The sequence below is a fragment of the Miniopterus natalensis genome, chromosome 20 (genome assembly GCF_054644295.1).
Source record: "Miniopterus natalensis isolate mMinNat1 chromosome 20, mMinNat1.hap1, whole genome shotgun sequence".
NCBI lineage: Eukaryota > Metazoa > Chordata > Mammalia > Chiroptera > Miniopteridae > Miniopterus > Miniopterus natalensis.
This window is the reverse complement of record NC_142100.1, coordinates 15,678,101-15,702,761: the sequence shown is the minus strand read 5'-3', so window position 1 is coordinate 15,702,761 and position 24,661 is coordinate 15,678,101. Positions and strand designations below refer to the sequence as shown.

Below are 24,661 nucleotides of genomic sequence, written 5' to 3'. Positions count from 1 at the left end.
CCACCTCCCCCTTAGCTGCAAAGCCAAGACATGAAACTTTCCACTCCTGTTCTGGTGCATGTGGCACGAGGCCCTAGTCCCTGAGGCCACAAGGGGTCACGCGTGCTGCCCCGTAACTACACGGATTGGCACGTCACTACTATCCCTGGGGGCAGAGACCAAATAACCCACCTGGAGAACCCCACATACTTCTCCCTGGAAAAGTTACACAAGGGACCCACAAACCCCTCCCAGAGAAGAGGCACTCCAGGCCCACTCTACCAGCCACAATAGTCCCTGAGTCCTCTGCTTATCATCTAGAAATTTCTCCGCACAAGAAAGGACATAAAGAAACAATCTGCAGAGGAAGAAACTATATGAGAGGGAACCTGGCCTCCCTCATGACAATGACATATCCCTGTTCACTCAGGTGGGCAAGGTGGATGGGGTCAGGGGTGGACAAGAGTGTGGGAGAGTTTCTGGAGGACGGTTCTATCAAAGCAGGAAACTATAAGCTCTCTGAATTCCAACTATTTTATGGAAACGCTTGGGCAAAGCCACACATGCAAGGGTGTCCATGGCAGCTTGGTCGGCAAAGCAAAAAAATCAGAAACAACCTTACTGTCCATCAGCAGGGACCATTACACAAACTGTGACCCGTTTCCAAATGGAGTCATTCGTACCCGTTTAAAAAAACAAGGCAGAGCTAAGTGGACTGGCTCAAAAACACGCCATGATCTACTAATGTGAAAAAAGAAAGTTCCAGAACACTACCCCCACAAATCCACACACACAAACATATAAATAAATAAATAAATGCACATGTAGGCCCAGAGAGAAACAACTGGAGGGCAGTGTTTTAATTTTTAACAATGGTATGTTCTTCAAGGCTTGGGCAGGGGTATATGCAGAAATATTTTTTGGTATTTTGCATTTCTGCAATGGCTGCTTTTTTAAGAAAATCCTCACCCAAAGATGTTTTTATTGATTTTAGGGAGAGAGAGAATGAGAGAAACAAGGATGTGAGAGAGAAACATCGACCAGTTGCCTTCCATACTCAGCCCAACCAGGGATCTAACCCACAACCTAAGTATGTGTCCTAACTGGGAATGGGACCCACAGCCTTTTGGTTTATGGAATGACGCTTCAACCAACTGAACCACCCGGCCAGGGCTGCAATGGTTGCATTTTTTAAAGGAGCGTGTATGACCTTTTTAATCAGAAAAAGGCAATAAAGTATATTTAATGTATTTAAGTAGAAGATCAGAAAGCTTGTAAGGTGGGGTAAGCCGGCTAGGATGGTCTGGTCAAGGAGGGGCCCCAGGAAGGAGAGGTGCCAACCTCAGGCTCTGGAAACCCCAGTTCTGTGATTTAATTACAGGAACCCTTTGGAGCCTCAGTTTTCACCTGTAAAATGCAGAGCTAGTAGCCCCTCTGGCTGGCTCTTCCTCAGATGGGGCAGGCAAAGTGACTAACACTTAGTTATCGCTCAGAGTATTAGCTGCACACCTCCTGAGTTTCCAGGGATCTGCTCTGGGCCTGTCTTTGTCACCCTCAGGGTGTGTCCCGCTGAGCAAGAGTGGTCACTGCACCCCCCCAAGCACAAACCTGCACCTTGCCTCAAGTGCCCCCAGGGGCCTCCGGTTCCCTGGGGCACATCAGAAAACAGCCCTGGGTCAGGCCAGAGTCTCAGACTCAGGCCCAAACCTGAGTGGGACCTTGGGCCTCAGCTTCTCTGACTTTTAAATGGGGAGGGGTTAGGATTCCAGCCCTCAGAAAATCTCCAGGGCGCACCCCTACCTGAGCAGCCCCACTCACCAGGGTACTTTCTGGAAGGAATTCTGAGACGCTGATGGCAGAAGCTCTGAGGTGAAGGCCAGGCAGCAGGGGGCAGACCAGCTCCCCAGAACCATCAATCAGGCTCTGCCTAGCCCCGCCCAGGATGTTCCCCAACCCCCGTCACTGCTTCACAGATTCATTCTTTCATTCTCCCACTTGGACTTCCTCAAACCATGCTGGGCCCTGCCAGGTGCCACCCTGGGCCGTCCCACCTTCTGGTTTCATTTTTGAGCCCCTAGTATGAGCCCGGCGCTGGGCAGGGTCTTCTCCAGAGCATTTCACTGACTACACTCAGCTATCCTGGGAGGCAGGCCCCACCGTCACCTTCATTTTGCAGATGGGGAAACCAAGGCTCCGAGGGGTGACATGACTTGCCAGCCTCCAATGTGCAGCTTCCAGCTTTCTCCATGGCAGCCCCAGCCCCAAGCCCTTGGGAGGAAGGGTGTGTGCAGCCGGAAGGCTGTGGATCTCAGTCCCAGCAGCGCAGCCAGGGCTGGTCCAGGGCAGCCAGGATGAAGGGTGGGGAAGCAGAAAGGGCCCTGGTGGCGGGCGGACTGAGGCATCCAAGGCTGGTGGTTCCCTTCCTGCCTGACCTCTGCGAACTTGGGCACATTGCTCACCCTCTCCAAGCCTCAGTCTCCTGTGTACACTGGACACACAAAAGCAACATCAGGGCAGACAGCACCCTTAGCGATCACAGGCAGAGCCCCTGGGTAGATTGAGGCCCAGAGACAGGCTGGCTGGCGGGAGCCTGGCTGGGGGTTGGGAGGGTCAGGGGGCGTGGATAGTTATGAAGCTGTGAGAATTTCATTTCAATGAGAGAATGCATGTACACAGGCAGAAATCAATACATATTAATTATTATTAATGATCACTATTGACCAGAGCCCCAGCCCAGTTTACAGGCCAGGTATGTGGGAGGAGGGATCCCCTCCGTGCAGGCAAGCCTGATGGCGATTCAGCTCTGAGCTTTCTGAGCCTGGCACCTGGTGAATGTTTGATAAATGAACCCTCATGACTCTCAGGGCAGAATGTGACCAGGGCAGGTAACATGTGTGACAGCCACATGTGTCAGTCACACATGTGACAGTCAGATGGTGCCAGCACTTGGGGGCCAGGGTCCTGGATTTGAATCCCAGCTCTGCTGTTTCCTTGCTTTATGCTCTAGGCAAGTCTGCCCCTCTCTGGGCCTTAATTTCTCCTCCAAAATGATGATATCAACTCTCCCTTCATCACAGGGTGGTATATGAATCCTCTGCATCCCACAAGAAAAGTGACCATCACAGAGCACTCACTGAGCATGGGCTGCCACCCCTGTTCCTATCATCATTATTATTACCCTCCCAGGATCCCAGTCATGGCCCCTTCCAGGTATAAGCCTGCTTGCCCACCATGAAGGATGGAAGGCAATGGCTAGCTCCAGGTTTAAGACCATGAGATACTGAGGACAATCTCAGTGTGGCCCAAGCCTCCTAGCCGCCAGCTGGAAGACAGCGCAGCAGGAAGGCTGAGGCTCAGAGAGGGAAGGGCCACCCTCAAGGTCACACAGCGCAGCACAGCAGCAGCAGAAACAGGACTAGAACCTGGGTCTCCTTCCTCTGCCTATGGTGGTGACAGTCCCACGAATTCAGGGTAGACGATCCCCCTTCCCTAACCCATCTCATCTATTCCTGCCCATCTGGGTTACCCCAGCCACACTGCCCTCCATCTGTGCCAATGGCTGGCTCTAGGCCAGGCCTAGAAATCCTCCAGTTTGTCTCGACTAGCACCCTCCATGGAACGAAGGAGAAATAGGACTCATCCCCCACGGCATGCACACAGGGAAGCTAAGCTAGGGCGGTAAACCTCCTGGCCTAGAGCATCACCACCAAGCAGCTCTTGACCCCAGGGTGTCCTGCTTCCCCAGGGACCTCTGTGCGGGGGGGCAGAGGAAGACACACTTACCTCGGGCCTTGAATGGCTACCCCTTTCCTTTCCCTGCCTGAGCCACATCTGATTCCCAGGCTGCCTCTGCGGTCACTGGGAAACGGGAACGCTCCAATGACACCCAGTAGTATGCTGGCTGACTCCCTCCCGCTCCAGGGGTGTGAATATTCATGAGTTCCCTCCCTGGGGATAGCAGGTGGCATGTCTCTGTACCCTGCAGGTATACCCTCTGCCCCCTGGGTGGCCCCTGGCCCTCTCCAGACTTCAGCAGCTGGGCAGCTCCTTCATCCAAAGTCTCAGTAAGGTTCCTGGTGTCCTTGGGGCAAGGACACAAGCAGCCGCAGAGCCCTGCAGAGAGCCCGGGACAGGCTCAAAGGCCATAGGAGGGACAAGGAAGCAACTGGGGTGGGAAGGTTAATTGCTCCTTGAACCACATCTTATTTAACACTGTCCTGTGCATCAAGCACCACTGTTATCCCACTCCCAAGTGAAGAAACTAAGGCTCAGAGAGGTGAACTCACCTGCCCAAGGTCACACAGTTAGCAGAGGGCAGACAGCTAGACAAGAGTCCAAACTCGGACTTGCCGAACTCCAGGGCTCAAAGATGCTGAGACACAACCAGAGAAAGTTTTGCCTAAAATCTGGGGGAGCCCAGAGAGTGAGCAAATCATCCCAGAAAGCCTGGGTCCTATCGGCAATGTGGGGCCTGGGAAGGTCTTCAGCAGAGAAGTGAGGAGATGGGATTCTCATCAAGCTGCTGGATAGAAAATTAACTGTAAGGGTGAAGGAGTGAGAGAAGCAGGCAGGTCGCAACAGTGGCTGTTCTAGCTGTCCAGGTGTGAAATGACCTGGAATGGGCCAGGAATCGACTGAAACCATAGCATGGGCAGCATTTTGTGGGTGAGAGAATGTGGAGGATGGGAGAAAAGAATCCCTTTTGGGGTCACTGGTTAGGAGTGAGCTAGTTCCTGAGTGGGGGGAGACTAAGAAAGGGGCAGGTTTAGTATGGGGTTGAGTGGGCAATGTCAGTTTCAGTTTAGGACATGCTGAGTCTGGGCAATGTGTGAGATGCAGTAGGATCCCCTGCCTGGAACACAAGAAGATCTCAGGAGAGAGGGGTTGGGGGCCATGGCACAGAGGTGTGAACTGAGGCCTGAGGAGCAGATGGAAAGGCCAAGGAAGGAGAAGAACCTGCACTAATGGGAGCAGGAAGGGGAAAATGCCCCTAGGAGATAAGCATAAAAGGCCTCCAAAGCCATTGGCTGCAGATCATTCTGAGGAAGTCTGATCCCCCACGAATCATTCCCTGATTGATGGGTATCTGTGTTCTTTGCTTAGTGTGCACATAGGAACAGGGCCCTGGCAGAGCAAGTGATGGGGTGAGTGTCCTAGGGTTGTTTCCGGTGGCTGGAGAGAATCTCATGGGGACACTGGAGGAGACTTTAAGAGTAGAACAGTAAGACTCTCTCTACAGTGCTCAGAGTGCATATTTGACAGCAACTATTATGGCCTAAAAGTGCCCATCCTCAGACCCGGGAATTCCACCTGTGGGAATTTGTTCAAAGATAATCTAGCAAGAGATCTGAGATGGCGCCCAAAGATGTTCATTGTGGTATTATTTAGCAAAGGGGAAATTTAGAAATAGCCTAAAATGCCCAACAATAAAGGGTAGTTAAAAATATTAAGTGACATTCACTCCATGGTCTATTATGTGCTCATTAAAGTGATGTCCACAATATATAATGAAGTGAAAATATATATATATATTCACACACACACACACACACATATATGTACACACAAACAATTTGTTTTACAAAGAGTCTGCATTACTTGGGAAAAAAGGTAAAATAAAAAATTAAGATATTTCCATTTTGAAAAAATAGTCTGGCTGTAGAAGGGAAAGTGGCTAGTTTGAACTATGTCCCACCTCACTGTGTGACCACGGCGGGCATGCTGCCCTCTCTGAACCTCAGTGTCCTAAAATGAGGAAGAGGCAGCACAGCCTGGGACAGCTAAAGGTTTAGATGACAGAGGTTGGTCCTCTGTCCAGGAGTGCTTGGGACAGTGACCTGCAAGGATCTGGAAGCTTCCTCACTCTGAGCCCCTCTGGAGTGGCTTGCTGGAGTAAGGATGGGGAGGATCGCCCTGAGGGGTACTTCAGCTGGACCCCAACTTGCTGGCTCCTAGGACCACGTCCAAACTGTCAGCCCTGACACTTGCTCCTACTGCCCCCTCGACTGGAGGAATGGCTGCCAACTGCGTACCAGGCCTCACTGAGAAGAAGCCAACGATCTTTGATAATTTCGAAAGGTATTTTTGATCTTGCAGGGTCACCTATCTTTACCGTTTCAAATGGCAGCCACATCTGCAACCTCTATTTACCCTCCCAGTGGCACCTGCTAGCCCATGTGGCAGGTGGGAAAACTGAGGCTCAGAAACTTGTGGAGGAGCTAAATGTCAGAACTAGGAACAAGCTCATAGCTCTTCCTGGCACAGTGCCTTGTCTAGACAAAATCACCACCTCTCCTGATGGTGGATTTGCCACTTCAAAGTGGCTCTTATTATAGAGTGGCAAAACACAGGTTAACTAAAAAGTCAATCACTTCTTTATTAGCTCCAAAATTACTGGGAATCCTGGAGGTGAGTATGTGGGAGCTGGTAATATCAGTCTCTACCTTCTAGCATAACTGAAATGTTTTTTTAAATTAAAGGAATGCCATGCACTTATTTTCATAAAAACATGAAACAATATAAAGATTTTAAAAGGAGCTGAGCACTTGCTATGCACAATGCCCTGAATCCGCCCACCTGCCTCTCCGCTCTGGAGGGACTGAGATGCTCTGGCTATACATCCTGGCTCCACCACTCCCCAGCTGGTCCATCTTGGGCAAGTGATTTCCCCTCTCTGAGCCTATTTCCTAAAAAAAAATGGGGATGCTGCAACCAACCCTCTCAGGGGCTTGCTGTGAGGATCAAATTGGACAAGGCATGCAGTCCTTTGCATACACCTCGGAGTATTATCATGACCCTTCTAGACACCTCTGGCAGAAGACGCAGGACCTGCCGGTGCATACTCCTGGAAGGCCATCCTCCCCACCAAAGCACCCATATTCCCCAGGCTCCAGACCCAAGTTCCCTAACCCCTAGAGTTCACAGCTGAGGAAACTGAAGCACAAATAGGGAAGGACTCAACTAAGGTCACATGGCTAGTCAGGACACCCCTGGGACCAGGTGAAGGGGTGCCCAACCACGTCTCATCTTTGCCCTGGAACCAGCAGGAGGGAAAGAAGGCATCCTCTGGGACCGCACTACTTCCCAACCATCACTTCTCACCTGGCGATTCCACCGGCCCCCAGCCCCCTGATCCCCATGAGCACCTCTGCTCTGTCCTGTCCTTCCTGTCTGAAGTAGGATAGGGTTCCTAAAAGGGCTTGTCTATATTCCTCACCTCATCAAATCAAAGCAAGAAGCCCTTCAGGATCCTGCTGCCTGGAATTTCACCATCTGTGCATCGTTCTCTTGGTTAATCGCCTCTCTCATTGGAGAAGCACACTCAGTACCTTAGGCCCCAGAGAGAGGGAGGTACCACAGGGAACACACTCCTCCCTTGCTGGGTGACACAAGGACATCAGACTCAAGCTCTCAAACATCAGACCCTTGCCCATAGGATAAGAGGATTAACGGGAAGCAGGCAGGCCTCTTGGTCCACAGGGAGCTTCCTTCAGGCAGGGATCTGCCTGAGAGAGAAAGCAGGGAATAAAGCTGCCCGAGGTGGCAGCTGGGAACAGGGCTCTCTTGTCTTTGCTCCCAGCGTAGCAGTCTGCTCACTCCCAAGTGTCAGGCAGAGCTGGGAGCCAGGGAGGCAAGGGGGGTGGGGGTTTGGGGCAGCCTAGGCAGATCCAAGAGCCTGGGACCCCAGAGGGGCACAGAAGACTTGAGCAGGGTTGGGATCCTGAGATGTGGGTTGGGGCAAGAGTCCTATGATCTGCAGTCACCTTCATACTATGTGATGGGCAAGTCTCTGAATCTCCCTGAGCCTCAGTTTCCCCTCAGGATAATGGGGATAGTAGCAGTGTCTCCTTTGCAGGGGCTGCTCTGGCCCAGGCCTGCCCACAGGCTTACCCTCTCTGGGCCTCAGGTCACCCCCTTGGTAAAGGAAGAGGTTGGATTCTCCCAACTAGACTGTCCTTCTGAGAATTTCCATGGCACCTGTCACCTCAGCAACCCAGGCGATCAGGTGTCAGGACTGTCACCCTCCCTCTCTCCCACTGGTGTAGGTTTCTGCCACCAGATGTGCACCCATCGCCTCTCCTGTTCTAGCCAGGTGGGAACAGGGTCCCCATTGGGAAGGGACCACAGTCTTGCCCTAAGCTGTTACCAAAGTGCTGGCCTGGTACCAAGCTGGTCTCCCTTCCTGGGCACTGGTCCAGGAAACAGGGGAACTGTTGTATTTCCTAGGGGACCCCTCCTGGATACCAGGGTTTGTCCTGTTCCCACAAGCCTCTCCTTGGTGGCCTTGCCCCCTCTGTGGTACAGGACAGGGTCTCCCCAAAGCAGAGGGGATCCATCCCTTACCCCAGTCCCCAGCCCCTGCTTGGACAGCCCCCCTTCTGGGGGAGGGCTGGTAGGAAGAGGAGAGATTCAGGCCTCTCCTCCAGGACACAGGCTGCTGTGTCCAAGATTAATCATTAATGGACTTCCAGCTCCAGCCCAGCTCCAGCCCCACCCATCCCCTGTTCAGTGACTGGGAAAACCCTAGAAATGGGACCCTGGGGAAGAAACCAAGGGCAAGGTGAGAACCAACCAGTGCCGTCCCTGGCCCCAGCCTGACACCCGGCCCCTGGAGCTGTAGTGCAGCGCTCCCAGACCACGCAGGCCTGAGAGGCTGGTCTGACGTCCAATCCCAATTTTGAGGTTGGGATGGTGAGGCAGGGTGTCAGCTGGTGGTGGGTGCGGGGCCCCCAGGACGTACCTTGTCCCCGTTCTCCTTGGGCTTGGCTTGATGGCTCGGCCCGGGCCTCGCCGCCGGGCCGCTTCCTAGGCGGCGGGGCTTACCCACCGGAGCCCCCAGCTCCGCGGGGCCAGGGCCATGCTCCCGCCCCGCCCCCGAGGCCGCCACGCCCGCTCCCGCCAGGTGCGGCGTCAGCCTCGCCCAGCCCCGGGCTGCGGCCAATGGGCTCCCCGGGCCCGGGCCCCTCCCGACCCCTCCGCGGGCGCCCGGGACGCACAGAAGCCGCATTCAGCGCGTCCGGGGCAGCATCGCGCCCCCGCCGGCGGCCCAACAAGGCGCGTTTGTCTCGTACGCGCCAACGGGGCCATTGTCCCGCCACCGGACCCTGAGGCTCAGCTGAGCTCCCAGCCAGAGGGGATTCGAGGGTGCCTGGGAAACGGGGTGGCGTGGTGGTGGCGAGGGCAGCCCTGCTCTGGGAAAAAGGAGGCGGCTAGTCGCTTAACTTCTTTTGGGAGTTCTGGAGCCCCGAGGACTCGATGGAAGGTTTGGCCCCTGCTCCAGTCAGTGCCAGCTGGGGTACACTTTTTGGCTTCTGACATGTAGATTAATGTGGTGGGGAATGGTGCCACAATTTCCAAGGGAAGCTCAGGCAAAGGACCCATCTCTAACTGGTCAGCCACTGGAAAGTCTCAGGTGACCCCACCTCTCCAGGGCACCCGTCAGGGCTGAACATAGTGCCATCAGTATGCAGGTACCCTCCCATCCAGGATCCGCCCTTTTCCAGTTCTGGGGTTCCCTCCTTCACCCAGAGGGCCAAGGATGGGGACTACTGCCGATCTATAGCTGGGAATGCTCAGCTCCAGCTGGAGGCAGTGCCAAAGTAGCTGGACACACAGTGGAGCTTGGGCCACATCACCATAGCCCCACTGCCCCCGCCATTACTGGGCAACTCTGGAATGGGGAAAATTCCACATTAGCACGGCTGCCAGATTTTTCCATATCTGATGGGCCTGCTCTCTAGCCTTGCCCTGGCACTCCTGCACATGGCCCCAGGATGCACATACACCCAGGCAGGTCCTAGTCATGCCCTAGGGCAGCAGGTTTTGGTTCCAGAGGCCCTGACCTTGCCTCTGGAAGCAGCTCTCCACCACCATGAGCATGCCATGATGGAATACAGCCCTCTCCTACACCCACAGCAAGGCCCAGCAGAGACAGGGGCCCTGGGCTCTCTGCTCCCCCACCAGAGCCTGCCCAACTGCCCAGAAAACTTCCAGAACCTGAGCACAATGGGGGGCAGAGAGCCAAGGCCCTCCCTCAGGTGCCTCAATGTGGGGAAGGTGGAGACCAGTTCCAAACCCACACTTCTTTGTCCTGGCCCCCGTTCCCCTCAGCCCACTGGGACACCCTGTGTGTGTGTGTGGGGGGGGGGCTATTCAGAAACTCCCTGCCTGACCTGGGAGGGGCTGTGACCATTCTGAGCCCGGTTTCTGGCCCTGGTTCTTCAATGAGGCACTGGCAGTCCTGGGCAAGGGCTTGTCTACCTGGGACTCAGCAAGGGCACTGCCAAGGTCCTGTGGAAAGCCCCGAGGACAGCCTAGCAGGGGTAACAAGTCAGACTGCTACAACGTCCACACTGATGTTACTCGGCAGTTCTGCCCATGAGCCCAAAGTAAAGCTCGTTCCCTCAGGCCCCACAGTTATCTTCAGGCACTGGCTCCTACTTTCTGGGATGACTTAAACAGGAAGCAATGACAACCACAGTTGGTTTACTGAGCACTCTATTAGACACCTGACACTACTGAGTCTGCATAACTATCATGGAATACTTCCACACGTCCCTGGCAAGCAGGCTCCAGAATTTCCACTCCTAATTTACGTATGATGAAGCAGGTTCACAGAGATTGAAAAGCACAGGGGCTGGACTGTGAACTGAGGGTAGACTGACTTCAGAATCCAAACCCAGAACCTCTGCACCTACCTTCTGGCATCCTTGTGCCCAAAGGGGTCCTTAGGCATCTAGAGAGCTCTGAGCACTGACCAAGCCCTTCTCTGTAAATACCCAGGCTTGTGCAGCCTGGAACACAGGGCACTCAGTAGGTGGCCTTTCTCTAACTTCAAGAAGGCTCACGACACAGAATTCAATTGGCTGCAAAACTCCAGCCGTTTAATAACAAATGCTTCCCTCCCCTCCCATCACAGCACTAGAAGAATCATGGGTGTAACCATGTGTGTGGGGGGACTGCAGAAAGCCAGGGTGAATGGGAGCAGCTGGTGAAGGGTCGGTGGGGCCCTGCTCCCCATGTCGTTGAGTCCTGGGAGATACAGTTGGTCTGGGCACAGATACCTCTTCTCTGCCAGAGCTTCATCCAAGGGAAACCAGGGCTGCCCATGGGCCCAGTCAGAGAGCATGAGAGGAGGCCAGGGCCAGCAAGGGAAGGAGGGGAATGAAAACAGAAGAGACTCTGGGACTTGGGTCTGCCACCAAGCCTGGATCCTCTGGCCTGCCTGTGCCAAGTCCAGCTGTCTGGAGCTGGCCTGGCCCATCAAGAGGCTGCAGCCGCTCACACTGGCCTTGCCTTCTTGGCCTTCTTCTCAGACCTCACAGCCTCATCATGGGCTTTCCGCTTCTCTGCCAGTTTGTTGGCCTATGAAGAAAAAGGGGGAAAATCAAGCTGTGATGGGGCAAGTGAGCAGAGGAGACATCCCCTTCTACTTGAGGCCATCCCTTAAAAGCAGAGGTTCCAGAAAAATTAACAGGCAATTACCATGGGGGAAAACAAATCTATTTGAACCACCTCAGATGAAGCAAAGCCCTCACCTTTAAACCTATTATTTTATGGGCCTACAGCAAATTAGGAGGATTCCTGGCTCCCAAAGATGAGGCAACTGCCCCACTTACCCCCTCCCCTGGATACCATTCAAACCTTCACTAGGAGTTGCTGGGGAGGGGTCAGGCTGGAACAGTCTCCCCCCAGGGCCATCTGGAAATATCTATTACAAAACAGATAGGCCTTTCAACCTGGTATTATATTTCTAGGAATTAACCCTACAGAGACTTTGGGAGGTAGGCAGGGACAGTTCAAGGGTGTTTTCTAAGAATGACTAAAAATGGAAAACAATCTAATCCTCTCAGCAGGGAACAGGTGGCGTGTTGTATGAAGTTCATGCTATGGTTAAATACAAAACACTGCAAAACAATCAATACAGGCTATGGTAAAAGGAGGTTTACAGCTGTTTGTATGGAAAACAATACAATAATTAATAATACAAGAATAAACTCTCTGCTTCGTGTACTCACAAGTATAAACCTACTTTTGCCCCAAAGTATTATCTGTGTTATTACATGCACAAAAAGAAACCTGGGGGCTGTTACTACAGATCACCCTAAGGGCAGGACTACAGCACTTCTGTGCCATCTATTACAGAGTTCTGGCATGTACAGAACGTTTTTGTTTAAAAATATTTTTTCCCCAATGAGCATATGTGGCTTTGTGAACAAGAAACAAAACAGCAGCTTAGCCAAAACCTCCTGCAGCCGCCCCTTCCCCCTCCCCACACACACTTTAGGCATTTCTGTTAAATGGTCCTTCATAAAAGCAGGCTGAGTCTCCTGGGACGTATCTGTCCCCAGACCCCAGCAGACTCAGAAACAGCCGAGTGTAGGAAGGAGACCGAAGCCCTGAGGAGCCCAGTTGAGAGCTCCTAATACCAAGATGCCCACGCAGGCCCAAGTGAGGGCCTCAGAAGCTAGGCCGGGCCAGGCGGGCAGGAGAGGGCCCACAGACCACCAAGAACAGCCAGCTGGCCTCAAAGTTCACCTGCGTGGCCACACCTGACAGGTGACAGGAACTCACCTCCCGGATTTTGCGCCTCTTGCCAAACATGATCTTGTTGTAGAGGTATTTCTCGCGCTTCTTCATCATCATGATGGCTAGGCGCTTGGCCTCACTCTCCTCCTCCTGGGCCAGCCGCTGCTTGTCCTCCAGCTTCACAGTGCCTGCCATCACCCTGGGCTTCTGACAATGCAGGGCGGGTGCTTGTGCATGCAGATCCCCATGCCACCTGTCCCCTAGCACCTGCCCTTCTAGGCCAGGACTGGCACCAAGATGGCCAGTGGGGCTGCCCCCCAGTACCTTCCCCTCCATCCTCTGCTCCTCCAGAGCTGCCAATTGGGCCTCTTGCTCCTTTTCCGAACCAGCCTCCTCTTCCTCTTTCTCTTCCTCTTCCCCTCCATCACCGTCGCTGTCACCGTCACTGTCCTCCTCCTCGTCCTCCTCTCCAGAGTCATTCAAATTTCCTGTAAATAGCCGATGGCTTCTGAATGCCCTGGAAGTCTACTCTTTCCCTGGCTGGACGAGAACTGGCACCGGGTCCCTCCCTCTTCAGCCTGGGGACATTCCACAGGCAGTGCAGGGCTGTCCCAACTGTGCCCCCTCTGGCACCTCTCCTCAGTCCCAGGTGCCTTCAGAGGAAACTCCAGACCCCCACTCCTGAGCTCTGCCGCTTCCTACGTAAACACTGACGACAACTTCCAAACCATTCTGCTGCGTTACTCTGAACCCAAAGGACACCAGATTGTAGAACACAGACGTTCTTCTAACCCTCACTCCAAAGGTGAGTTTGTGTCTCTGCTACCCCATTCTCTGGAGCTTGCCACCTTTGTAGCCAAGAAGGGAAACGACAGCTGAGGCCTAGGGGGCAAAGACCAGCACGACCACCCTGCCCAGCCCCTCCCACTCACCTGGGTGCTCTCCCCGCTGCAGGGCCAGCAGCTTCATCTTCTCAGGGGGGACATAATCTCCTTCCTTCTCTGACACGAAGGGTGAGAGGTGTGGGGGCAGCTGCACCCCAGGGAAATACTCTGCCACAGGGAGGAGGAGCCGGGCATTCACAGAGTCAAACACCCACTGCGGCTGCACGTAGTACCTGATGCAGAATGGCAGCAGAGATGGGTCAGGTGGGCCACCGGAGGCCCCACTCCATCCACAGAGGCCTTGAGATGGACCTCTGCACTCAGAACCCCAAATAGGTGGAGGGAGATAAAGACCCTGGGGGCCTACCTGCCGATGACAGGGGTCGGCTGCCCGGGCCGGTCAACAATCTGGTGGGTAATGCAGGAGTCTGTGACATCATAGGTGGCCCCAATGCACAGAGACTTGTCCCAGGACACGTCCCCCCCAAAACTCCTACAGGCACAAGGGAAAGCCCACAAAAGTACTCAGGCATGAGGTGCCTGCCCTGGGACCCACTGGCCCCCAAGCACACCCTCCCAGGACACAACCATCCCCTCCCCACCCCAGGATCCCCCATGCTGACCCAGCAGAGACCTTCTGTCCAAAGTCAGTGAGTAAGGGATGCCAGCTGCCCTCTGATGAGCACTTCCTGTATGCTCAGGGTATGCTGAGCACTTTGAATCCTCACAACAGACTTAAGAAGTGGATACTAACACTATCCCCAAGTTACCAGTGGGTGTCCAGGGCTGCCCTGTGCAGGGCAAGACCCAGCCCAGAGTGTGGCAGAGCCAGTGCTGTTGACCTTCCTACCTGATGATGAAAGCCAGGGACTCACGGGGTACCTCACGGTTCAGGAAGAACTTTAGGCCCTCAAAGAGCTTCTTATGCTTTTCCTGCGCCTCCAGCTCCTTCCTGCGGTCCTCCTCATGTGCCGCCAACTCCTACAGAGAAAGGGCCCAGGCCTCACGCTTCAGGCATACCCACATTCCCGACACAGGGCAGGGGTTGGAGATGACCACCCTCCCAGCTTCCTTCTAGATCCCTCAGTCCCAATGCCCCTGCCCTGCCTGCTCCTCCTGGAAGGCAACACAGTCCTCACCCCATCGGCAGGAAACTCGTCCACCTCAGCCTCCTCTTCTGCAGGTACCACCACCCGGGCCAGACTGGCACTGAGGGCTGCCAGTTTCTGAAGAAAAGAGGCAGGAATGCAGGGCTGCTGTTTGCAGGTGTGTGTGTCTGTGGGGGGGTGCTTATCTGGGGGTGTGGCCAGGGTGGGGAAGGGGTAACAATGACCATTCTGGGACACCATTTGTTTGGGTTCTGAGGAAGTCCTAAGACCACATATGTAGCCACGACTACCTCTGGGCCAGGGACCACCCTTCTGGGGGATGCAGGGCCTATGCTCTGGAAGCCCTTCTCACCTCCATAGAGCTCTCAGAGTCCAACGCATAGCTGTCCTCATGGGCCTTCACCTCTGTGTGGGCTTGACCCTCGAGCTGGGAGGCAGGGGAAGGTCAGAAAAAAAGGATGCCCACAGCCCCTTCCTCCATGTGGGGAGAGAAGGGCTGTGGCCCCTGCACAGTGAGGAGGAGGCGCCAGGCTGGGCCCTACCTTGGGTGGGTAGTGCAGGTTGAGTGACTGGTAGAGGCGGAAATTGACAAAGCCCAGCAGAGTGGTGTAGAACTCAGTGAAGGTGGCCATGACCCTGTAGTCCACATCTGTCGGGTGCTGCGGGGCACAGGAGGCACATCAGCAAGACAGGTGTGCCAAGATGACACTCACAACCTACTCGAGGTGAGGTACTTCTCCAGGGCAGCCCTGCCTCAGAACTCTGACCCACAGAAAGAGGCTGTATGGCGTGTCCCCACTCAGGAGCATCTGGGAACCAGTGAGGTGCTGAACAGGGGTCTCAAGGGTTAGGGGTGTCCTAGAGGCCAGTGCCAGATCCACAAGCCATGTAGGGGGAGCTAGGAGGAAGCAAAGGGAAGTCTTTGTCATGCTATTCCCAGGACTGGTGGACAATCCTCCACCCCCCCAGTCTGATCAGAGCTCATGCTTTCCTCATTGTCCACCCACAATCTTCGTTTAATATCTTCTCTGGCCTAGCCCACAAGCCTCCGGGGGACACCATTCCCAGAGCCTAGTACCATCGCTGGCCCAGCTGGGGGCAGTGGGTGGCAGGAGTCTTGGGAAAGATACTCAGAAATGAGTGACCCAGCCTCAGACCCAGTCAGAAACAAAGGCACAAGCTGAAGATACAGGATAGGTGGGGTAAGCTCAGCTGGGTGTGGCTCAGCGGTTGAGCACTGACCTAGGATCCAGGACAGGTGGGGTAGCTGCCTGACTCAGCCCCAGGGAGCTCTGGAGAAATGGTGGGCAGAAAAGCTGCTTGCTTCTAACAAAGGCACAGAGCCACCCTCGTGAGCTGCCCACCCAGCAAGCAGGAGACAGAGAAGGGCTCATCTTGGCCCTTTAGGAGATGATAAAGCAAAACAGGGCAAGGCTCTGAAAGTCAAATCAAAGCACCTCAACTCTTGAGAAGCACTGCCCCCCACAACCAGAGAGGCTAGCCCAGCCCTACTGACCTCTGGGACCTGGACAGGAGGCTATGTCAAGCAATGTCAAAATCGGTAATGATCACAACTCCTCTCTTGTGCTGGGCATGCCTAGAATTCTGAGCTGTTTCTCCATCCTGCCAGCAGGCAGTGAGCTGACTAGGGGGGCACAGGGGCCAAGAGGTACCCACCTATGCCCCCACTCACACCTCTGTCCTTCTGAAAGCATCTGCAAGACCCCTGATGGGCCTGGTGGCATCTGAGCACCAACTCCATCTCCTACAGCACAGTGTTGAGTGGGATCTCCCCCCACCTGCCTGGGTCCTACTCTGGAGGACCCAGCGCTGGTCCCTAAGGGGGAGGGGGCACATCTAGGCCTCACCTACAACCCAGTACCAGTCCTCCATTCTCCTGCTGAGAGGAAGTAGCGGCAGTGAGCTGGTCAGGAAGGAAGGAGGAATGGCGGCTGTTCCCTTCCCCCAGGCCAGCTGTGTGGAGGCTGGCCTCCACAGGGCCCTATTCACCACCGGGACGACACACAAAGCCCAGTCTGAGCAGCATGGGGGTGGGACATCAGAGGCAAGGAAGGAGCAGGAGAGCCAGAGAGGAAGGAGGAAAGGCAGAGTGGAGAAGGCAGAAAGGGAGGAGGAGGGGCAGAACGGAAGAGGAAAGACCCACGGGTTCTGGCACACAAGCCTGTCCCAAGGAGTGGGACTAGGGACTGCTGAGGGCCAAGCCCGCCTCTCACCCACAGACTGCAGACTGCCACTAAACTCACTGCTGCTCCATAGTCGGAGTGGTTTTGGCCCTCAAACCAGCCCAGGGTAAAGGAAAGGAGCCCAGACCTTGGCTTTACCCTGGAGCAGCTGATAACCTGGCAGCAAACCCACTCTCCGGCCAGGCTAGTGCATCTGCTCTCCACTGAAGGTGCCAGTTCCCTCTCAATGCACAAGCAGGAAACTGAGCCAAATGCAAGCCCACAGAATGACAAGTCATGTACTGAGCCTGGCTGAGACCCTGTGGGGGGACTAGAGGCTAATAATGCCCCATAACAAGGCAAAACCAGGATTTCTCTCCATGAAATCTCTGTCAAAAGTTCGCAGTCTAAAAAAAGACAAGTAGTGCCACATGCTAAATGTTTCCCTTGTGTTCACCCTCCCTAACTTCCCCTAGCTCTTTGTGGGGGATAGGAATGGGGGAAACTGAGGAATTAAGCAAATCAGCTTGGCTAAGGTCCGGCAGTTGCCAGTAACAGAGCAGGATGAGGACCCCAGTGGGCTGTAGAGGAGGGCTGGGCTTGGCCACTGTCCCAAACCCAGCAGCCACTAACTATTCATTAAGCTAAGGGCACTTTGAAAAATTCTTTTCTTAAATCTCACAACGTTTAGGAAGTAGAAGCACATCATAAACTGAGGCACAGAGAGGTGAAGGAACATGTTCAAGGTCAACCAGCTGGGGGGTTCCGGAGCCAGGCTGCCTTGAGTTCTTATTATGATGCTATGTAGCATGTTCCCCACCTGACCCCACACTCCCAGCCAACACTTAGGAACCCAGCACATGCTGGACACCTCAGAACAGCAGAGCCCCCTCTTTGCTCACGCTCTTAGCTGTCTAGGAGCCAGAAGGAGAACAGCCCAGCACAAGCCACTCCCCATGGGCACACTCACATCATGGGAGAAGGCATAGGGCGTGATCCACACAATGGGCTGCCCGAGCACCTCGGCCTGGTAGTAAATGCCTTTGATGGACAGGAAGACCTGGGGGGAGAGGGAGGACAGGTTGGTGAAAACCAAGGGGACAGGGAGAGAGCGAGCAGGTGGGGCCCTGCCACGTGGCCCTGAGCTCACCTTGCGCAGAGCCCGGGCGGCGATGACGTAGTGCAGGAACTCCACAGTGAGCCTGCGGCACAGCTGAATGGTTTGCACGTGGCACTTGCCAGTCCGGGGGAAAGTGGAGAAGAGGAAGCACATGGAGAGGGCATCATCCAGGTCCCGAAGAGCATCTATGAATGTGGGGTACCTGCACGGCCAGAAGGACAGACTCATAGGTTTGGTTATGGGCCACCCTGGACACCCCATTCTCCAAGCAAGGCCTGGCCACTAAGGGTCCTGGCAGTGCCAGCTTCCCAACAGCCTTGGGAGGAACCATGGAACTACAACATGCCCACTTAGCTCTGAGGATTAGAGAAATCCTGGGTCCCCAAGACACCCACTGCAAACCAAGGAATAGGCCTTGACCCACTTCCATATGTTGTGGTCAGAGAGGGCAGACGGAGTCAATGGCTCGCTCTTTCTCAAGGTGGCAACTTCAAATCTCTGGCTCTCTCTTACCCCAGGGCTTTTGCACTTGCTGTTGCCTCTGCACGGACTGTGTTTCCCCTGGCTGGCTCAAACTTCTCTCCTAAGAGAGACCTCCTCTGATGAGTCTATAACTAACACATGTCCCCCAGTTCCCTGCACACAGCATCCCTCATGGCACTCATTATGACTTGCAATCATTATAGCAATTTGATTTTTGGATGCCAGCAGCTTGGACAGGGTCTTGGTCTTATTCTCCACTGTATCCCCAGTACTAAGACTGAGCCCCCAACTCACCGCTCCTTGACGATGTGGTCAAGCTTGTAGTTGGGCTTATTGTCCTTTAGACGTTCCACAGTGTTCCACTCACTCTTCCCATAGGCCTTCCGGAGCTTCCGGACAAACACCTAGAAAAGAGGAAGAGAAAGCTGACGCTGGGGCCATCTGTGGAGGAGGTATATGTGGGACAGGAGGATTCTCAAGACTCCTTAAGCTGTGTGACTGTGTCATCTGCTTCCTCAGTCCAGGATCTGCAAAACAGCCAACTCTAAGAAACATCAAAACTAAACCCCCTACTTACGAGCTGAGCCCATATAACGACATTTCAGTCGATGGACTGCATATGCGACAGTGGCCCCATTAGATTATAATGGAGCTGAAAAATTCCTATCACCTATTGCTGTCATAGCCATCGGAACGTCGTAGCACAGTGCATTGCTCATGTGTTTGTGACGATGCCAGTGTAAACAAATCTACTGCACTGCCAGTCATATAAAAGTACAATACACTATGTTCAGAACATATTACTTGACAATGATAATAAACTGTATTACTGGTTTATGTATTTACTATACTATACTTTTTATTGTTATACTATTTACTGTGCTAGAATACACTCTAGTGTACTCTTTCTACCTATTAAAAAAACGTTTGCTATAAAAAGGTAGACTGTGTTATGCTGGCAGCAGCCGCATACACCTTGTGTTTACTGCATCTCTTGACTGCATCACCTTCTCTGGGGTTTGATTTAATCTTGTATTGTTATGTACAGTTGCTGTTACAGGTTTGCAGCCTAGGAGCAACAGGTTATCCCATATAGCTTTGGTGTGTAGTAGGCTATACCATCTAGGTTTGTATAAGTATATACTCTGATGTTCACACAATGATGAAATCACCCAATGATGGGATGTGTCCTGCGAAATGCATCATTAGGTGATCATGGCTGTAGTTTTAAAATCCAGCAGCAAAACAGGGCCAGCCACCCACCTCAGTGGACTTGGATGGACAAGAGGGCCAGCAGCTAGCTGTGGCCACCAGGTGGCACCCCAACCCTCCCACGGAAGGCCTCAGCCCAGCCCTGCTGCTCCACAAAGGCTTCAGTAACAGCAGTCTACTTTCAATTATTTGCATTTGGTATAAGCAAGTCTCTACTTTCCCTGTGGTATTCAAGAATTTAATGGTTTCTATTTGTGGAATGAAAAGCTTTGTGTCCTGGAAGCAATTCCAGAAAGAATCTGAATAGCAGCAGTGCCTTTTGGCAGAGAACACACCTGAGAGCCCCTGAAAAAGCACTATCTTTGCCTCAGAGGCAATAAATTTACTCTTTTACAGAAGAACAAGGGGAAAAATACAACAGGTAAAGCATTAATCCTTTGCCAGGTTCTGAGCAAATGATTTCCATGCGTGAGCTCAGTCAATCCTCGCAATACTTCTTTCAGGTAGAATTATGTCGCCCTAAATACAGGCTTGCTCAGAGAGACTAAACAATCTGCCCAAGGTCAGTTAGTAGGCTAGAGAGCTGCGATGGGCCCACCCAGACAGGCCCTAGAGCCCAAGCCTCACCTTGTATTCCCGGAACTTGTTGACAATGGGTTCATGGAGGAGAAACTTGATGTCTTTGATCAGGTAAAAAGTCCGAGCTGCTGTGGAGCCCTTGTTAACCTTCTTCTTGTGTTTTGGTTCATGGGGATAAATGCCCTTCAGGATGCATAGCCGCCTAGAAGACAAAGGCCATTCCTTCTGTCAGTAAACATGCTGAGCACTGGCCACACTGGGCCTGGAAAACAGCCCTAAACAGGGAACATGGGGGCCTGCCCTTGGAAAACTAACATCCTAGTGAGGAGTCCCAACAATTACAAATTCCCCCAAAATCACATAATGTAGACTGTCACAAGCACCAGACAGGAGACAATCAGGCTGCTGAGAGGGGCCAGATGGCAGGTACTGCTTTTAGCAACAGGAGTCAGGAAAAGCCTTGCTGAGAAACCAACATTTCAGCCATATGAAAGTGGAAGAACATCTTGAGAAGGACAAAGCCTGTACGGGTGGAAAGTGCTGGGCATACCTGAAGGACTACAAGTGGGCTAGGTGGCAGGACCTACAGGCCGTGCAGGAGTCTGGATCTGACTCTATGAGAAGTTGAGAACCCCTAGCTGTAGGGTCAGGCGTCTCTTCTGCCAGAAGGGAGGTGATGGTTTACAAAGATCCAGAAAGAGAGCAGTATGGCCCATTCTGATGACTCAGGGTAGTGTAACCCAGGTCTCCAGCTTCCCCACAGACCACACCTCACAAAACACAACTTACTAAAACAAGGCCAGGGGAGAAAGAGGAGGAATATCAGAATTCCAGACAGAATTTGTGGCAGCGCAGGGAAGACCCGAGACCCCCTTTTCCACTCCTATCCAACCTCACCTGAAGTCAGGCAGGCTCAGCTGCAGTTTCTTCCGGGCTTTGTTTCGGGTGATGTAGTTAGTGGCAGAGCCTCGTTCATACTTGGGGAGGAAAAAACACACCAATTCTCCCATTAGCAATGATTAAAATGACTGACATCAATCTCTGAGTATGTCGCATGCCAGAAGCAAGTATTACTGGAAAAGTGGCTTCTGGAATAGAAAACGCTGTAGCCAGGGAGCCTACCCACCTGAATGAGCTCTCTTGTACCGGCCTTGCAGTGGTCAACATAAAGGACACATACATCTGCATGGTGCTAGGAATTGTGAGTTTCCTATGGATCAAGTGCTGTGCCAAGCACTTAGTAGTAGCTCTTAGTATTGTCCATTATGATTAGCCATTTCCACACATTATTTCATTTAATCCCCACAACACTGTGACATGGGTTTCATTAAACTCTCATTTCACATGGGAGGGGATATCTCAGTGAAATAACCTGCCCAGGTCACACACAGCTTTTTAAGAGCTGGAGCTGGGAGTGAAACCTAGGTCTGAGTCCAGAACCTGAGTGCCTAATCCACTAAACAGATTTCTCAATTTTTATTATAATCACCTAACCCCACCAGCAGAAGCCTTTTTAGACTTTTCCCCCCTTAACTGCCCCCTCTCACAGCCCCATAAAATGTTAATACCACAGATATACTATAGATCTGTTTATGTAATGTGGCCCTTTAAAGAGTCACAAACCATTGTAATATCTAAGACCACCCTCAATCAATTTTTGTTCCCTTGGGGGTGATATCATCTGGTTGAAAATACATGCTCTAAACCACAAAGCCTCTCCCCTTCCCCATTCATTCGTTCAACAGACAATAACAGGACCTCTACTATGTTTGAAGCATTAAGCTATATGCTATGAGGACAAAAAAAATAAAAGGCCTAGTCTCTACCTGCTCCTAAGGAGCATATTGTCTTGAGCAACCATCTGGATGTCTATGATGCCAAGATGCTGCCACACACTCACATCTCTCTCCCTGACAGAGTAGCAGTGCATTGTACCAAGCACCATGCAATGCTAACCAAGCATGTCCTTTCCAAACATGATCTCCCCCTGGAGTCAGAGAGCAAGGGCCTGGATGGCCAGGTAACAGCTTTTAGAAATAAACCTGTAGCCTCCTGAGGGGTATGTTTATGGACAACCCTACAGCCACAAAACACACCCCTCATTCATTCTTTCCTTCAGACATTTATTAATTGCCTATTGGGGAATCAGGCCCATGCCAAGTCCTGGGGATACAAAAATGAGTTTCAGACTGTCTCAGAAAGTTGTCTTCATTAAAAAGTGTTTTCTACTGCCTATGCCACACATACCTCTGTCACCATGCTTATCCTTTTAAACATTAAAGGGATAAGTAGTTCTTAAGTGGGGTGATTTTACCCCGGGGGGGAGGGGGGATTAGGCATTTTGGGTTGTTGGGTGCTACTGGCATCTTGTGGGTTGAGGTCAGGTATGCTACTAAACATCCCACAGTGCACTGGACAGCCCTTCCAGTGCACTTATCTGGCTCAAACAAAGCTTTATCTGGCTCAAAATGCTGTGAAACCCAGCTTCAAAAACTGTCATGATTTGTTTACATATCTGCATCTGTGCCACTAGAGAAGATTTTCCATCTTATATCTTTGTAGTTCCAATCACTTGTTCTTACTGGGTACTCAACAGTGTACTGGATTAAACACAAATTGGCAAAAGAAACTTTCAAGCTAAAGGAAACAGTTGAGGCAGCTACATCTTCCTCACCCTTATCCCTTCCCCAATCTTTTCATGGCATCACAATGATTCTTCACACAGCAACAGGAATCTGAAAAACGGATCATGTTACTCCCCTTTAGTTGAGTCCTACTGAACTTAGAATAAAGTTCAAGCTCCTCACTGTGGCTGACAGGACTTCCATGATCTGGTCCCTACCCAACCTCAACCTCAGCAGATGCCATTCTTCCCTTGGTTTATTATACCCCAGCAATCATGGTGTCCTTCCAGTTCCTTGTACACAGCAAGCCTTTCCCAACTAAGGGCCCTGGCACTTAGTTTCCCCTGCCAGGCTTGTTCAGTAAGCACTCCTGTGCCCCAGAACCCATCCAAGGTCTTCTAGTCTTCAGATTTCAACTTAAATATTATGACTCAGAGACACCGTCCAACACAATACTAACTGAAGTATCCTTTTATATGCCCCATTCTTATCTGTCGTCTGCTTCCTTCACAACACACTTAACAATCTTTGATAGTTTTATTTGGTTATTTTAGTGTTCACCTTCCCCATTAGAAAATGAGCTAGGAGAATGCAGGGACGACATGTGATTGTTTACGTCTCATCCCCAGTGTCCAGGGCATGGCCTTGTTCCAAGAGCAAAGCGGTAAGTTTTCGAGACGATGAGTTCGACGTAATGGAGAACTTTATGTAACATTTATCCCTCTTTACTCAGTAAACATCTGTTCTTTCCGGGTGAATCTATGCTTGGTTACCAACTCTCTTACAGTCCTACTCCAGGGTTCTTTCCCGGATGTCACCGGACAAGTACTGCCTTCCTCGCCCATCCTCGGACCCCTTCTCACGACTGTCTCCCGTCGCGTTGATCCCAATCGTTTCCGTACCCACGAGGGACCAAGGCCTAGAAAAGGCGTAGGCCCCAGGCTCCGTCGCGCCCGTTTCCCACTTCCCGAGTACCCCGCTGCTGCTCCGCCCCAACACCACCCCCACTCACCTTCTTTTTCTCCAAGCCCCCCATGGCTCCACGAAAGGGCTACCAGCGCAGCGCGGACTGACAACGCCACTTCCTCCCTCGTGTGCCCTGCCTAAGGCCCCGAGGCCCCCACGCAGCCGTCTGCGCAGGCTGCCCAACACGGTGCCTGAGCGAGTCTAGGAATAGATGGGGCTTTCCTCCTCAAGATCTAAGAAGCAAAAAAAAAAATCAGTAAGACTGTTCTTTTGCCCTATTTCCCACCTACGAGTCTATTGCAGACAGTTTTAACGTTTAAGCCGGGGAAGATATTAAGGCATTTCTATAATTATCGTCAGGACGAACGCAGGGCGTCCGAGCCCCGTTGCATGTTGGGATGGAGGAGGAGCGGAAAGCTTATAGACAGCGCAGTGCCTTCTGGGATGCAGAGGGGAGCCGCGTTTCAAAGTGCGTGAGCGCGAGTTGTGTTGTCGTGGTAACAGTTGCTAGGTGGTGTCGGAACTTGGCAACCCGGCCCGAAAAGTGGCCACCAGGGGCGCTAAGTGAAGCTGCGCTCCGATAGCGGCTGGCCCTTGGCTTCTCTTTTAGTTCATTCGCTGCTATGAGAGTAAAATAAAGTTAAAGCGGACATTTGTCCTGCAGAGGCAAACGTGGGAGGCCACTTATATTTTCTGAGCCTTAGCAGTAGGTTGGAAAAATGATGAAACGCCAAGCAGAGTTGCAGAACTCGTGGCCAAGCAATCAGGAGTCTCTGACTATGGCCACCTCTTCCAGGCTGTCCTCCAGGAGGTGGCAACAACCAGCATCACCATCATTCTCACAAGCAGAGGGTGGGGGGCCAGGGCAGTCCTGTCCTGGACCAAGGCAGCTCCATTACACACAAATTGCTGAGGTTCCTCTGGAATTCTGAACCCAATGATCAACAGAAGTTAGGCCTCCAGCTGGGCTCCTTCTTTCTCCAGAATCTTACCC

The 24,661-nt window shown here is 52.6% G+C and overlaps 1 protein-coding gene across 1 annotated transcript; it reads right to left on the bottom strand.

Moving 5' to 3' along the window:
* Positions 1-10,835: 10,835 nt before the first annotated feature.
* Positions 10,836-23,810, bottom strand: PES1 (pescadillo ribosomal biogenesis factor 1). Its single transcript, XM_016198572.2, has 15 exons — positions 23,714-23,810; positions 20,975-21,054; positions 20,126-20,279; positions 18,581-18,690; positions 17,834-18,005; positions 17,654-17,743; positions 15,043-15,159; positions 14,853-14,927; positions 14,531-14,617; positions 14,242-14,372; positions 13,759-13,884; positions 13,440-13,624; positions 12,832-12,995; positions 12,553-12,714; positions 10,836-11,343 (listed from the first exon to the last, which is right to left on the bottom strand). Exons 1-15 carry the CDS (start codon positions 23,735-23,737, stop codon positions 11,260-11,262), a joined length of 1,761 nt encoding a protein of 586 aa, XP_016054058.2. The 5' UTR covers positions 23,738-23,810; the 3' UTR covers positions 10,836-11,259.
* Between the last annotated feature and the right edge of the window lie 851 nt (positions 23,811-24,661).